Source organism: Penicillium chrysogenum, assembly GCF_028827035.1.
Source record: "Penicillium chrysogenum strain IBT 35668 chromosome Unknown utg000002l_segment0_segment0, whole genome shotgun sequence".
NCBI classification, from domain to species: domain Eukaryota; kingdom Fungi; phylum Ascomycota; class Eurotiomycetes; order Eurotiales; family Aspergillaceae; genus Penicillium; species Penicillium chrysogenum.
In genome coordinates, this window is record NW_026622750.1 from 4,837,360 (window position 1) to 4,850,629 (window position 13,270).

Here is a 13,270-nt window from a genome sequence, read left to right on the forward strand (position 1 = left end):
TGAACAAAAGAATATCCTTAAGCCGAAGAAGGCCACTACCGCCGAGCGTGATTGGACTCCGTATCTATCGTGTAAGTTATGAGACGGATTGGAGATTCAGGAGACAGCCGGGGAGGGAGGAAACCCTGGCTGGGGCCCTCAATTTGGACCCGCCAAGACGCCAGGGAGGGTCAAAAATCTCACCGACCCCACGACCCTCCTAGGCGAGATTTCAAGATATAAAGAGGCCTTCTTAGGTATTTGTCTGCTTCGGAATCGTATTATGCCTTGTTTTTCGCATATTTCAACGTCCTTGGCGGGACGAGGATATAGACATACCATCTGTGCAAATGCAATAAACCCCTTCTTGATAACTTGGCACGGTTCAACGCCAAAGTCAGATGGTTCCCAGAGCACCATGTCCGCCAATTTCCCCACTTCCATATTGCCCACGGCATGGTTGATACCCTGCGCAAGCGCCGGATTGATCGTATACTTGCTGATATAGCGCTTGACCCGGTGATTATCGGCTCCGGTACCTTTGTCTTCAAGAAGTGCTCCCCGCTGGGGCTTGTTGAGATGTGCTGTCTTCCGTGTACACACTATAACCTCGCCGCAGCGGCCCATTGCCTGCGAGTCAGAGGACATTATGCTGATAGCTCCGATATCGTGGAGTACGTCCTCCGCTGCCATGGTCTTGCTCCTAATGCGGCTATCAAGGAAGGAGACATCGTCAGGATTGCTCTTTGAAAGCCGATGGCAGGTTGCAGCCATGTCCCTGTGTTCTTCAACTGTATTCGTTGTGAAAGACATGTTAGGAGTTGTACTGCTCGGAAGGACATTAGTTTCCTGCACCAGTTTGACCGCATCGGGGTCGTGGTCTCCTCCTGCGCCTTCGACGTGGTACAGTGGACGGTGCGACCTTCGAATGTTGCGACTGTGTGCTCGATGAAACCAGATTCGTTGAGGGAGTCGGTATGGATTTGACATTGGATATCTTGCTCTTCGCAGATGCTGTATAAGGCAGTCAGTATCAGTTGCAGATGTAGATGTAAATGGGCTTTTGGGAGCAAGCTACCTTAAGCAAGTGTCGATTGTCGATGGCGTACAACCAAAGTCTTCATGCAGCTTTAGCCCAACAACACCGGCATCGCACTGGTCGTAAAGGCCAAGCTTCCCGGAATCGCTTCCCTTCCCAATAATACCGTAGTTCATGGGGAATTGATCGCACGCCTCGATCATCTGTTTAATGTAGGTTTTGCTCATGCTGCAGTTCGCTGCTTGACAGGACGTACTAAATGAAAAGTTAGCAATTGAATCTCATGTTTCCCAGAAGTATTAGTTCTCGTACCTTGGCCCAGCGCCTCCACCAAACATGGTCGTAATGCCGGATGCCATAGCTTCACTCGCCTGCTGAGGACAGATCAGATGGACATGCGTGTCAATACCGCACACAGTGACAATCTTCCCTTTCGCATCAATAATGTCCGTATTCGAACCAATAACCATCGTGGAGGAGACTGCATCCATCGTACCGGGATTCCCAGCGTTCCCAATACCAACAATAACACCATCTTTGACACCAATATCCGCCTTGGGAATGTCGGTCCAGTCAATGACCACAGCATTCACAATCGCCAAATCGGGGCATTCCGCATCAGAACGCCCACTCGCTTGCACCTGTCCATTCTGATAGTCTTCCCATATATGTATGATTTCTCTCAATTTTCACCCACAGGTCTGTAGATCCCAGACGAATAGAATCCCCGACGGTCGGACCATACGCTAGAGCATACTTCAGCCTATCCATCGAACACGGCTCGATATCACTCTTTTTCTCCGTCACTTCAGGTGTATGCCGGTATCCGGCCTTTTGGAGGCGCTGCACAACTATACTAGCACGTGTGTGCTCAATCGTACCGATAGCAAGGCTACTTCCACCTTTGATGGCGTCCAGACCTCCAATTTCCGTCAAGGTGACGGTCTTCGGACTGTCAGGCTCAAAACGAACAAATTCCCCGGCTAGTGTATCGAGTGATAGCCGTATGCCCTTTGCCGGTCGAAGTCCAGGTCAGGGTTTGTTTCCATGAAGTGGAAACGAGAGCCGACCTATGGAAAATTTTAATACGAAAGATGCTGGGGCGAATTGTATCGAATCTGCTGTGACTAACATAATCAGCCCAGGTCCCCCTATTGATAACCTTCAGTTCAATTCTCTTGCGTCCCGAAGTGAGAACTATATCACCCGAATCCGCCGGCCATATCGAGCCTGGCATCTTCATGGGCTCGTAATCCGATTCGTTGCTGGGGAAATGAGTCTTTCACCGGTGCCGGGAGGAAACAACCGTATAGGGCCATATTTATATCGCCATCGTCGGTGCTGATTGGTTCCTCGACGGTAATTGGGCGGGTTCCTGTTTCAAAGGTGCCCGCGATCTGCAGCTGAGTAAGCGTGCCTGCGACTGATGGGTGCACATGTCGACGGCCAAGGATATGCTGTCCCGTCTTCATGAGATCTGCGACGGAGTAGCTTCCACTGTGAAGGGCCTTGTCATATATTAGTCACTAGCTATTAGAAGAAAGAGTATTGGGTAATGCAAACCTCTTGGAGGACGGTTGTTAGCAAAGCCTACTCTTATTAGCCTCGGATTTTTGACGAGAAGAGAAAAAGGCAAAAGGAGAATGAACGAACAGCAGCCTCTGAACAATCCAATCTCACTCCAATCGTCAGTCGCCTTTGTGCCAGACGATCGGCCTGAGTAAAGATAAGTTTTTCGACCTTCCCAGGTATCCGTCACTCTCATCACCGAAATCAGTAGCTTGAGAAGAGTACATACCTCACGAGGTATCAAATGCATCTCTTATGGCCCTGAAGACTATATAAGCAGGAACTATTTCAAAGAAGGGGTAGCCAAGTTATATGGCATAGAGCAGACTAACATCCTTTAAGACAAGAGCTGTGAGTGGCTGCAACTTCCGATACCATGATGCATTAACAAGTTCTGGGACACGGCGAAGGGTGGCCTGCAGCAGACTGCCGTCGGCCATTTGGGGTGGGCTTTCTCGGTGGCGTTCTCGCCCGACGGCCGACTCTTAGCGTCCGGCTCTAGCGGTTTCAGGACACGGCGGATGGTGGCCTGCATGGGTGGCACAGTAGATCTGCTGGGAACACATCTCTCGCAGGCACTGTGTGACTTGCTGGTCCACGACGTATTCTATAGATGTCAGTACAGTGGAAATTTCAGCATTGGGTAAAAGGGGAAGAACTTATCAGGTGCCTCAGACATAGGGCCTGCTCGACTTTGCGTAGTCAAGTGATTGGATTGTTGAGCGAATTGCTGATGGCAGGGACGTATCTATAGACTTCTCGGCTCATCCTGTAGCAAGCGTTGAAGCACCCCCATCCTAATTGAGGCCTGTTGGAACCCATGCCTTCGATTTACCGCGACTATTGCAGCGACATTCTTGATGCCATATTAGATGCCCATTTAGAGAGACGACTAGAGTCGTGTTGAGAATTCGTGATGCCGAGTCGGTTGAAAAACGTTGGCTGACTGTCGAATCCTTCACCGGCCCTCTTAAATTGAGGCTCTGTGGGAGATATTCAATCCGCAATGACAGGCTCATGTTTCTTGTTTTGACCATCCCATCTGTGAGCGGCCTAACGTTCAATCACCAGAGAGCGCTTACACTTTCATCACTAGGAATCACAGACTTTGTTTTTCCTAGCCTCGCTTTAATGTTGGTTGTGTCGGGCTGTGGGTTACGGTCGCTTGTGTCAACCCGCGAACATCGTTGAAGCTTGGCCCTACATGGACTGTCTCAGTATTTTGAGCTTGTAAAAGGAGTAAATACAAACGCCTATTTACTTCAAACCCCGGTTGAGCGAGCAGATTGTTCATTTCGACAAATCTACTACTCTCCTCTCCCTGCCATTACGCTGTGTCACCTGCCTAGTCTTCCGTTTCGACCGAGGCTGGGCAACATACTTAGCGTTGAACTTCTTTAGTCCTTTCAGGAGACAGGAAACTGGAAACTAGTTATTGGCAGTCATAAGGTGCTTCAACGTAAGGGGTCACTCCTTGTGGATATACCATGGCGCGCTTACCTTTCAGAGCTTATAAACAGATCATAATTGATCGAAGACAACTGACAGAACGGTTCGCAACCAATATTATCTATACCTGGAATAGTGAGGATGGACCCTCTGCTTTCAGCTTTGTGCAAAGAAGACCGCTCCCCCATGGCGCTACTGACGTTCGTCATGGAATTCGAGCTGAACTGTGCTTGTAGAGGTCAGCTTTAGCACCGTGCTATTGAGATTCCCGGTGGTACCATGGGCTCACGGCAAAATACTCTCGAGGCTTGGGGACACCTAGTTGCCAAAAGCCCGGGTGAAAGGGTATGAAAATTAGGATGGTGAGAGAAGTAAGAGATTATTTCTTTGTCTAGGGGTCGGCACGGATACATATTCGTAACTTTTTGAGATATTCGCATTCGCATTCGTAGTTCACAAACCTCTACGAATATTCGTATTCGCAAGGCCAATATTCGAACATCAACTGGATTCTCGTCACTTGGGCGATCACTGCTCACTAGTTATGAATTTAAATTAGCCACGTGACCAAATCTACGAATATTCGTGACGAATAAGAAAATTATTCGCATTCACATTCGTCGTGTAAAATGTCTGCGAATACGAATGCGAATAACGAATATTCGTAACGAATATGAATATATATATTATTCGTGCCGACACCTATCTCTGTCGAGGAGAATCGCAGTCTGGATGAGCTTGACGTCCTTGGAGGCAGAATCCCAAAAAGATGTAATTCATGATGGTCATCGGACGGCGGACAGATAGAGACAGGGGAGAAAAAGAGGGCTTATCTACTCCTCTCAGCCACTGCCAAGTCTCCCAGCCCCAAATAACTTCGCCCTTCGGCTGTGTAGTGCGGGGCTGAAAACTTGCACCCAAAAATTATCTTTGCATCCGTAATTCCGTGTGCATTACGGCCTAAATTTCAGATACTTACAAATTCCGTACTGGAAGCGGGATGGATCGATTATTCTACGACCTTTAACTGACTTAGAAGCGTCGTACGGCACGAAAATCTCCATGCCTAATAGAAGCAAATGAACAGAGAATCAAGTCTAAATTTGGCAGGCGGAGGCAAATTGATTTACCGAGGACAGACATTAGCTTCGTGAAGAGATAGCTTGTTTGAGTACTAATCCCCAGTACCACGAAAAGGTGTCGGTCCTGCCGCTGGAGGTAGCGGTAAAACACTCGGTAAATGCGCCAGGTAGCGGAGACATTGTCACACTGGAAGGCGGTAATAATCTACTCAGTCCAATCTCGACGTTCTTCTCTAGCCAACGGCAACAATCCATCGCCTAATTGTTCAGTCCTATAATTTTGCCAATTTCCTTCCTCGAAAGTCCGCAAAAGCCTTTCTTCTTGTAGCCCACGAGTGGATCCTTAACCGCCCGGCCATCAAATCCAGTATTCGTTACCACATTCTGTTGTTTTCCTAGATAGTAGTCTGCCAAGGCCCCGAAAGTCAGCTTCTGATATCCCAGCTCAGATATCAAAGGTAATTATGTCTTACCTGGCATAAAGTCCGAGCACAAAAGCGACAACACAGAGATCACAGACGCGGTAATGAAAATAATCCCATTTGTGCGCGCATACGCTCGAATTGCACCTTCGCGGACTATGCTTCCAACTTCATACTTGGTGCGAAGGATTTCCACAGACCCGTAAATTTCACGCAAAGTTTCTTCGGGTGTATCAGGCAGTTCTTCGCGCATAAAGTCCAGCATCCTCCCCGTCCAAAAGGAAGAGGCAATAGCATACCCTGCGGCAGTCCCAAGATAAGTCCACAGAAAGTAAGCAGCAATGAGGGAAGCCATATCTTCGTGCGGAACAGATGCCATTGCTCCCACGCGAGAGCCAAGAGCAGTCAGTGCGCTTGCGCCTAAAAGGATCTGGGAGACTGCGAGCGGAGCGGTATTTTGCGTACTCCGTTTGCCGGTGATGCAAATTGCGTAGCCGATAGTCTTGAGAACAGCTCCAACAATCATCTGGTTCCGATAGCGGTGCTGTCGCGCCTGGAGATAGCCCGCTAGTAGGCTGAAGACGGTGACGGCGAGATTACTGCAACCGATGAAGATCGTCCATGTATAGTTGTCCCAGTCTTTGATGACATAAATATAGGAGGGGAAATAGTTGCCACTGAGCGCGGTCGTCATTTGGTCAAAGAGATTGGCGCCCAGCCCGGCCAGAAAGACTTTGTTCTGGATGATGCTTTTCGTCATTATGGGCTTGGGGGCGGCATAAATCTCAAAAGCAATGAACAGCGCGAGAGCAACGAAGCCCACCACCTCCATGGCAATCATGCTGGGGTTGCTCCAGCCATTGTCGGCCGACTGGGCCAGTGATAGAGGGAGGAGGATCAGCGAGAAAGAGAGTCCCAACAGGACAAGCCCAGGGAGATCAACTGCGACGAGGCCATCCCACGCAGTTTGGACAATGCTGCCTCTGCTGAAATCTGAGTAGCTTCGTACGATTCCCATAGCTCGAGCTCGGTGCTGTGTCGCGTATAGTGCTGCAATGGCGGGGATAAGGACCCCGGGAATCATTATAGCGAACATGCCTATGCCCCATCGCCACTCGTGGGGGATGAATGCATTCGAGATAGATCCGTTGATGAAGACGGTCACGAGATATGGTGCAATGGTCAAGCTGGTCCAGAAGCCACGCCATTGCAAAGTAGTCAGATCGCCAACCGTAATCTGGCCAAGAAGGTTGAGGCCAGCCTTTCCTACAGAAGTGAAGGCGGCCCCAACAATGTATGAAACAAACTTCGTGCAGCTCGCTGCGATAGCAACTCCAACCACGTAAAAGACAAGAGAGATAATGTATGTCGTCGGTCGAGAGGTGAGGTCGGCCAACTTGCCAATTAAAGGCTTAACTATGCCACTGATGAGAGTACTGGCTGTTGTCACAACACCCAGTTGGGCGTGTCTGCTGAATGAAGATGCCGCAATTAGATTAAATTGCGGAGTTATTCCTTGGTCAAGCGCATACGCGAACATGGTCAAACCGAGAGACACAATGATCGTGAAAAGAAAGCGTCGACCGGAGGGCCCTGTATGATAAAGAACCTTGTGATACGCTTCCACGTGGCCGATAGCAGCAACCCGAGTATCGGGAATAGGCTCTTCGGGCTCTTCGGATTTATTGTGTCGGGCGGCGGAAATGTTGTCCGTACTGACCGTGCTATCCATGAGCTCCAATTCCAGTGACTGATGGGGAACCGGCATTGTGTCCAAGTCGTTCATTAAAATCGCTCTGCCGGTAAAGGGCCAAGGGATGAAGTTAAAGGCAATTGACGGCCGCACGTCTTCCAGTCTAATGAAGGCGTCTTTGAGGCGGCCATTACCACCAGAGCAGCCCCAGGTTCGCCGACGCTAACGATCGGCGAAGTCCGCTGACCAAAATGCAACCTCACCGAGGCTATAACAAGAAAGCTCATGGAGACGGCACTATCCTACCCCAAAGCCCATCGACCGCTCCCCATCAATACGCCCGGCAAGCTTCTGAAAAGGGTGGCAGGATGCCTGTCAAACCTCGCTCAAACACACGGTCTATTACTGGGCACCCCACTTTGGGGAGCGGCCGCGGCGAATCAGCAAATACGCCCAACCGGTTCTACTTAACACGACCGGCCGAGCACCGAAGGATCGCAGGGTAAAGGTAACACTTATTACGTATGACCTGAAAAAAGAATAAATAAAAAAAATAACCGGATCAACGAATGAGTCCCAGCAGTGAGCATGGATCGCGAGCTTCATGAGACATCACCATGCCCAAACAGAATTCGACGAATTCCGCACCAAAGTGACGCCGTTCGGATTAGTGCAGGCCTCGCTCCTGTTGCCCAATCTGGTCGCATTCTTCGGCTCGGGCCTGATCCACTAACGGATAAACTTCCAGGGTGGTTTGTCGGCTGTTGAGAACCTAGCCAAGGTCCAATCCATGACCCAAAAAACCCCCACGATTTTACTAACAGCAAGGAATGGGCCTTGCTCGTCCTCATCAGCGCCATGGCAGTCATCTCACCCTCTCGCCTCAAGCATGTTCTCCCCCGCAGTTCCCTTCAAGGCAGCCGAGTTTGGAGAAACAGATGAGACAGTCCTGTCTTTCAGTGTCAGCATCTATCTCCTCGTATACACAGTAAGCTGCAAACATATCAGCCAACATATCCCATAAATGCAATGAAACCGGATAATCCAGTGCTACGTATATCTAACTAACCTCTCCAATAAGTTTCCGCCCCTCTTCCTAGCCCCTAAGTGAAACCTATAGTACGGCCGGCCGGTAGCGGTAGTGTAGTTGGTTAGCAGGGTGACTAATTGGTCACTTTTCATCCTGCAGGCGTCGGGTCCAAGTCCCGACGTCGGCACATCTATAACCATCATCATGTCTCCGTGGGGAGATACTACAGCCCGGGGTAATGGTTCGCCGGTGAGGCTAAAGTTCACCGCAGGAAGTTTGGAACAACCTCAATGGAGACAATCATGTATTTACGCAATAGTCGTAGCCTGTATATCGCCAAAAGAGTTGACTCGACCACTAGACCAAAATACGAATCCGCATCCAGTCTAAGTAGTGGGTAGTGGTTTATAATTATCTAAAAGCGAGGGTTCAGGGTAAATGAAATTATCCACCCACCCATCCATCCATCCATCCATCCATCCATCCATACTGAACGGCCACCGCGTCATCCTCGGCGCCGCAAACTGGTTCTTTGTCGTCTGGCAAATCGGCTGGGACCTGGCCCAAAACATCGAAACCCTCATCATCTGCCGTCTCTTCCCCGGAGTCAGCGATTCGGGCTGCATTACCCTCGGAGCCGGCGTTATCGCCGACATTGCTCTCCCCGCAAACTCAACTCCGTGTCAATGTTAAGATACAAACGTACCAGCCATTGGGAGCGTTTATACACCCTTATGAATGACCATCGAAGCGACAACATGGATGTGCTGTTTATTTAGGACCCATTGGTCAACGCGTATTGAAATACACGTTAACCTCTGCGCCTGACCGTTTTACCGACCGATGGTAGAAAGCGACTTGGTCCAATCTTTTAAGTCTGAAGGATTGGGATTGTGAATGCTAACTGTTCGCCGCTGTGGTATTCATCGCCATCCCGCAAGCCGATGAGTTCAAGCCGTCGCTCCAAAAGGTTTCCAAGCATCTTGATCACTGGGCCTTCACAGTCTTCCATGCCTCGAAGAGATGCCAGACCATACGAAGTGGGATCTTCGACCCAAGGCTCCAGGCATCCATACCGCTGGCGCGCTTGTTTGCTTGCCTGTGGGTCTACCCGGTCCAAGTAGTCGATCACAGCACGGATCGAGGCACCCATACTGTACAGGTCCAGCCCGTAGAATCCGGCTCTTTGCTCGGGTGAGAGAGCCTGGTTTCGATCACGCATCCGTTCAACTAGCCGTTGCATCTCAGAATTCCTCCACATCCAGGTAGGAAATCGTTTGAATGGCTCATATCCTTTCGCACTTCCTCCAATTTGCGCCTTGCGGCCTGGGTGCAAGCGCACTTATCGGTCGATGGCCTCTGCATCCGGCCAGTCTGCTTCGACCGCGACCATGGTATCGCCGTGTCGCTCAATGAGTCGCTTTGTGAGCTCTGCGCGGGCAGAATAGAACTCAGACGTTCCATGACTGCCATCGCCTAGAAGAACCACTTGGTTGCCCGCAAAGGTATCGAAGTGTGATGCGAAGTTCTTGTCCTCGATTACAGGCAGGGGCTGCACTGCTGAATTGAAAAGCTCTTGTAGTTGAGACATCTTTTTCGGAGTCAATGAGCGGTATCATCGAATCGGAGTCGCAGATGTACCATGGTACGAATTCCACTGTGACGCCTATTACAGACTCGGCTCTCTAATACATCGAACGACGATACCAAGATAATAGGAGATTCTGGGAGATAAAGGCAATTTTGTAATCGAGCTTGGCGCAGAGACAGAGAGCTGGCGCATTGGGAAAGTCCTGGCCAGTCAAGGATATGGTATCCTTCTGGAATTCTGGAAGATCACCGAGACTGTCGACGTTCGCTTGCGCCCGCCACCAGCCAGTTCTTGGTTGTCGTTCTTGCCCTACGTGATTGTCTTCGAGGACAAGCACAAGCTTAGCGAGACCGAGGAAAAGACCAAGGAGTATGGTGGAATTGCCTTCCGCTACTTGTACATTTTGGCTGTTCCCCTTCTGCTTGCATACACCGCGTACAGCTGGTCTACAACACCCACAAGTCGTGGTACTCTTACATTATCCAGACCCTGGTGGGCAGTGTCTACGCGTACGGCTTCCTCATGAAGGTCCCCAGTCTCTACATCAACTACCGGTTCAAGTCCGTTGCCCATATGCCTGGCAAGGCGTTGACCTACAAGTTCTTGAACACGTTCATCGACGATCTCTTCGCCTTCACGGTCAAGATGCCCTGGCTCCACGGCCAAGAAACTCTTCGTGACGACGTCATCTTCTTCGTGTGGCTCTACCAGAGCTGGAAGTACAAGGTTATTTACACGCGCGTCAATCAACAGTCGAAAAGAGTCCATAAATTAGCTAACTAATTTCAGCATTCAACAGTTAAACGGTGGTTATCTACGGGATGGGAAGCCGCGTTTGGACATTCAGAAAATATTAGCCTTCAAAATCTTGTAGGATTCAGCTAGTCTGGCTGGTGAAAGTTGTCTAAAACGGACCTCATATAAGGCCGATCGAGTACTGATCGAGCATACGGTGTCCTGGCGCACGCCATTGGTCATGCACGAATCCTGCAATAACCTATTAATCATGCAGAGGTGGCTTTTTAAGCTGTCGAGACGTTGTGCTAGCTAGCGCTTACAGACCGCGGCAAGGTCAAACGGCCGCTGAAAGCCCCTTAGCGTTGTGTAAGGTGACAATAAACACGAGCCAATGAAGAATTTTGGGTCACCGAATCGTCTCGTGATGAAATTGGGGACAGGGTAGTGACACACGATTAGTGTTGCGTGACCCCGGCAAAGTTTACGAACAGATAATGCAAAAATAGCATAGTTGGTGAAAAAGTGGGGTTGTTTTACTTATTCACCCGAATGTTCACTTTGGCCGAGAATCTGGCGCATAAAAAACCTGAATATTGAGACATGAACTTCATAATCTGACGGACACATGAACGAACACCATCTTGAACGAACACTACCCTTTGTGAACAATAGCATGGTTTGCTTCTACAGTCATTCTCGAAGTCGCCTTGACCGATATACACTGGGTAACACTTCCCTGGCTCCGCCGCCAAGGCTTTAGCGCAGTCAGTTTATTGAGCTAGCCGCACCAAAGCGAGGGCCGCAGACAGTATTATGCCAACTATATCATGCCGCATTATAGTACCAAGACCGTTAAGCTTACCGATAAACTGTTAAGTCGTAGGATGTACCTACGCATAGCATAATACAGGATTATATGGAACGGATTTAACCTTGTCCATCATTGTTTTAGATGCGGCTCGCAATATTTTATCCGCACTAAGGGCTTGGCAGTGGGTCAAGGGGAGGAGTTATTTACTTGTGCTGACTTGTCAGTTGTTTCACCTTGGAGGTCGCCAACGGCGCTTGGAGAAGAACCGGAACACGAAAAACTCTTTCAACATGGCAATTTCCATCCGTATAAGAGCGAATGGCGGTCGCAGAGGTTGGAGAGGCTCTTTAAACGATTGACAGAGATGATCGAAAGCGGGGTATGGATAGTGGGTGAAGATAACGTGGAGGGACTAATCGATAATTTGGCGGCGCGGATAATGGCAACTACGCCTGGAGAGATTATTGGATTACACCGGACTAGTGAATCGAGGAAACAGTATTGCGTTTCGATTTTCATTTTGCTTCTAAGAGACACAATAACCAGTGTAAGATTTTGCGCCCGAACAGTAATCACTTGAGTATCTGCTCACAGAGCAGCAATCACCAAACAGTGACCCACGACATCTCATGTTGTACGCAACGCTGGGGACGATGACGAAGTATCACCCCTCCGGTGCTAAATGCCGTATATGGCTCTCTTAAGAAGCCTTCTCGAATGTTGATTAGTAAGCTAACAGAAGCCTGAATAAAATGAGCGAGATGAATTGACATATCATTGGGTGTTCGTCGGCCCCCGCTACTTTCTAGTAGATTTTCCGTACTCTGCTCGTACGACACCATGATGTGTTATTGTTGAACGAAGCACAAAGTGGTAGAGGAACAGAGGAACAAGGCGTTGCAAAAGACAGGCGCAAAGCCTGTTTTGTGAATATTATTTTGCAGCCCATTACATTACAAAGACCCTACTGAGGCACTTATGACGCTGAGCTTCAGAATAATGGTTCATGTTTTGGTGCCCGCGACTTCACTTTTGTTTTATAAAATTTTATAACTTTCCCAGTTCCCAATCACTTGATTGCAAATTTCAAAAACAAAAACCGTGTTACATCCAAACTGAGACTTCAAAATGCCACAAAAATGTAAGGTCGTTGAGATTGGGTCTGGAAACTGGCAAGTGGTCTTTGGACCAGCATCATCGTCAACACAGTAGCTCATACTAACCACACAATGCAAAGAGGCTCAATGATTGGGAAAATCATAGCCTAAAACACTGGAGAACACTCTGAAAATTTTGAAGAGAATGTCTCGATGTGGGTGTTCGATGAACATGTTGATTTACCTAATGATGAAACGCTTCGCGACCAAAAGGGCGATAACCCCGTGAAGCTCACGCACGCCATCAATACAGTACACCAGAATATCAAACACCTTCCCGGGATCAAGCTTCCAATCAATCTCATTGCCAACCCCGACCTCCAGGATGCAGTCAAAGGAGCGTCTATTCTTGTTTTCAAGCTTCTGCATCAATTCATATCTAAAACGCTTGATCAAAACGATCAATAGCATCTCCCTTATGCGCGAGGTATTTCGTGTATCAAAAGGATCGATGTCGCCGATGGGATACTGATGCTCTACTCCGAGATTATCATGGAGAAATTAGAGATCTATTGTGGTTCTCTGTCTGGTCCTAACGTCGCCCCCGAGGTAGCAGCGGAGAAATTGTGTGAGATGTTCTTCATTTTAATTATCCATCTCAAGACACTATCTATCTCTACGTATATATGAGACTCTCACGAAGTGACAAAGGCTCCCAGACTGCTCATTGTTCCCCCGAGCTATATCATTTATTCCTGGGAGCCGTAGGT

At 48.9% G+C, this 13,270-nt stretch overlaps 8 protein-coding genes across 8 annotated transcripts; 3 read left to right on the plus strand and 5 right to left on the minus strand.

The window, feature by feature from the left end:
• Positions 1 to 318: 318 nt before the first annotated feature.
• Positions 319 to 3,027, minus strand: N7489_005054 (uncharacterized protein; the record flags this gene model as incomplete). Its single annotated transcript, XM_056710806.1, has 7 exons — positions 319 to 805; positions 844 to 993; positions 1,058 to 1,273; positions 1,331 to 1,659; positions 1,712 to 1,970; positions 2,225 to 2,526; positions 2,920 to 3,027. Coding segments are annotated over 7 exons (1,851 nt in total), but the record flags the coding sequence as incomplete, so codon positions are not given.
• Positions 3,028 to 5,580: 2,553 nt separating this feature from the next.
• On the minus strand, positions 5,581 to 7,308 carry N7489_005055 (major facilitator superfamily domain-containing protein; the record flags this gene model as incomplete). The annotated part of the gene is made up of 1 exon (XM_056710807.1): positions 5,581 to 7,308. One exon carries the CDS (start codon positions 7,306 to 7,308, stop codon positions 5,581 to 5,583), a length of 1,728 nt encoding a protein of 575 aa, XP_056569228.1.
• A 176-nt stretch (positions 7,309 to 7,484) lies between these two features.
• Positions 7,485 to 7,739, plus strand: N7489_005056 (uncharacterized protein; the record flags this gene model as incomplete). The annotated part of the gene is made up of 1 exon (XM_056710808.1): positions 7,485 to 7,739. One exon carries the CDS (start codon positions 7,485 to 7,487, stop codon positions 7,737 to 7,739), a length of 255 nt encoding a protein of 84 aa, XP_056569229.1.
• Positions 7,740 to 8,707: 968 nt separating this feature from the next.
• Positions 8,708 to 8,976, minus strand: N7489_005057 (uncharacterized protein; the record flags this gene model as incomplete). Its single annotated transcript, XM_056710809.1, has 2 exons — positions 8,708 to 8,934; positions 8,970 to 8,976. 2 exons carry the CDS (start codon positions 8,974 to 8,976, stop codon positions 8,708 to 8,710), a joined length of 234 nt encoding a protein of 77 aa, XP_056569230.1.
• A 158-nt stretch (positions 8,977 to 9,134) lies between these two features.
• On the minus strand, positions 9,135 to 9,524 carry N7489_005058 (Erythromycin esterase; the record flags this gene model as incomplete). The annotated part of the gene is made up of 1 exon (XM_056710810.1): positions 9,135 to 9,524. One exon carries the CDS (start codon positions 9,522 to 9,524, stop codon positions 9,135 to 9,137), a length of 390 nt encoding a protein of 129 aa, XP_056569231.1.
• An 81-nt stretch (positions 9,525 to 9,605) lies between these two features.
• On the minus strand, positions 9,606 to 9,854 carry N7489_005059 (Erythromycin esterase; the record flags this gene model as incomplete). The annotated part of the gene is made up of 1 exon (XM_056710811.1): positions 9,606 to 9,854. The coding sequence occupies one exon, from the start codon at positions 9,852 to 9,854 to the stop codon at positions 9,606 to 9,608; it is 249 nt and encodes an 82-aa protein (XP_056569232.1).
• A 14-nt stretch (positions 9,855 to 9,868) lies between these two features.
• On the plus strand, positions 9,869 to 10,637 carry N7489_005060 (uncharacterized protein; the record flags this gene model as incomplete). Its single annotated transcript, XM_056710812.1, has 3 exons — positions 9,869 to 9,908; positions 10,034 to 10,289; positions 10,355 to 10,637. The coding sequence occupies 3 exons, from the start codon at positions 9,869 to 9,871 to the stop codon at positions 10,635 to 10,637; spliced, it is 579 nt and encodes a 192-aa protein (XP_056569233.1).
• A 2,076-nt stretch (positions 10,638 to 12,713) lies between these two features.
• N7489_005061 (uncharacterized protein) lies at positions 12,714 to 12,968 on the plus strand (the record flags this gene model as incomplete). Its single annotated transcript, XM_056710813.1, has 1 exon — positions 12,714 to 12,968. One exon carries the CDS (start codon positions 12,714 to 12,716, stop codon positions 12,966 to 12,968), a length of 255 nt encoding a protein of 84 aa, XP_056569234.1.
• Between the last annotated feature and the right edge of the window lie 302 nt (positions 12,969 to 13,270).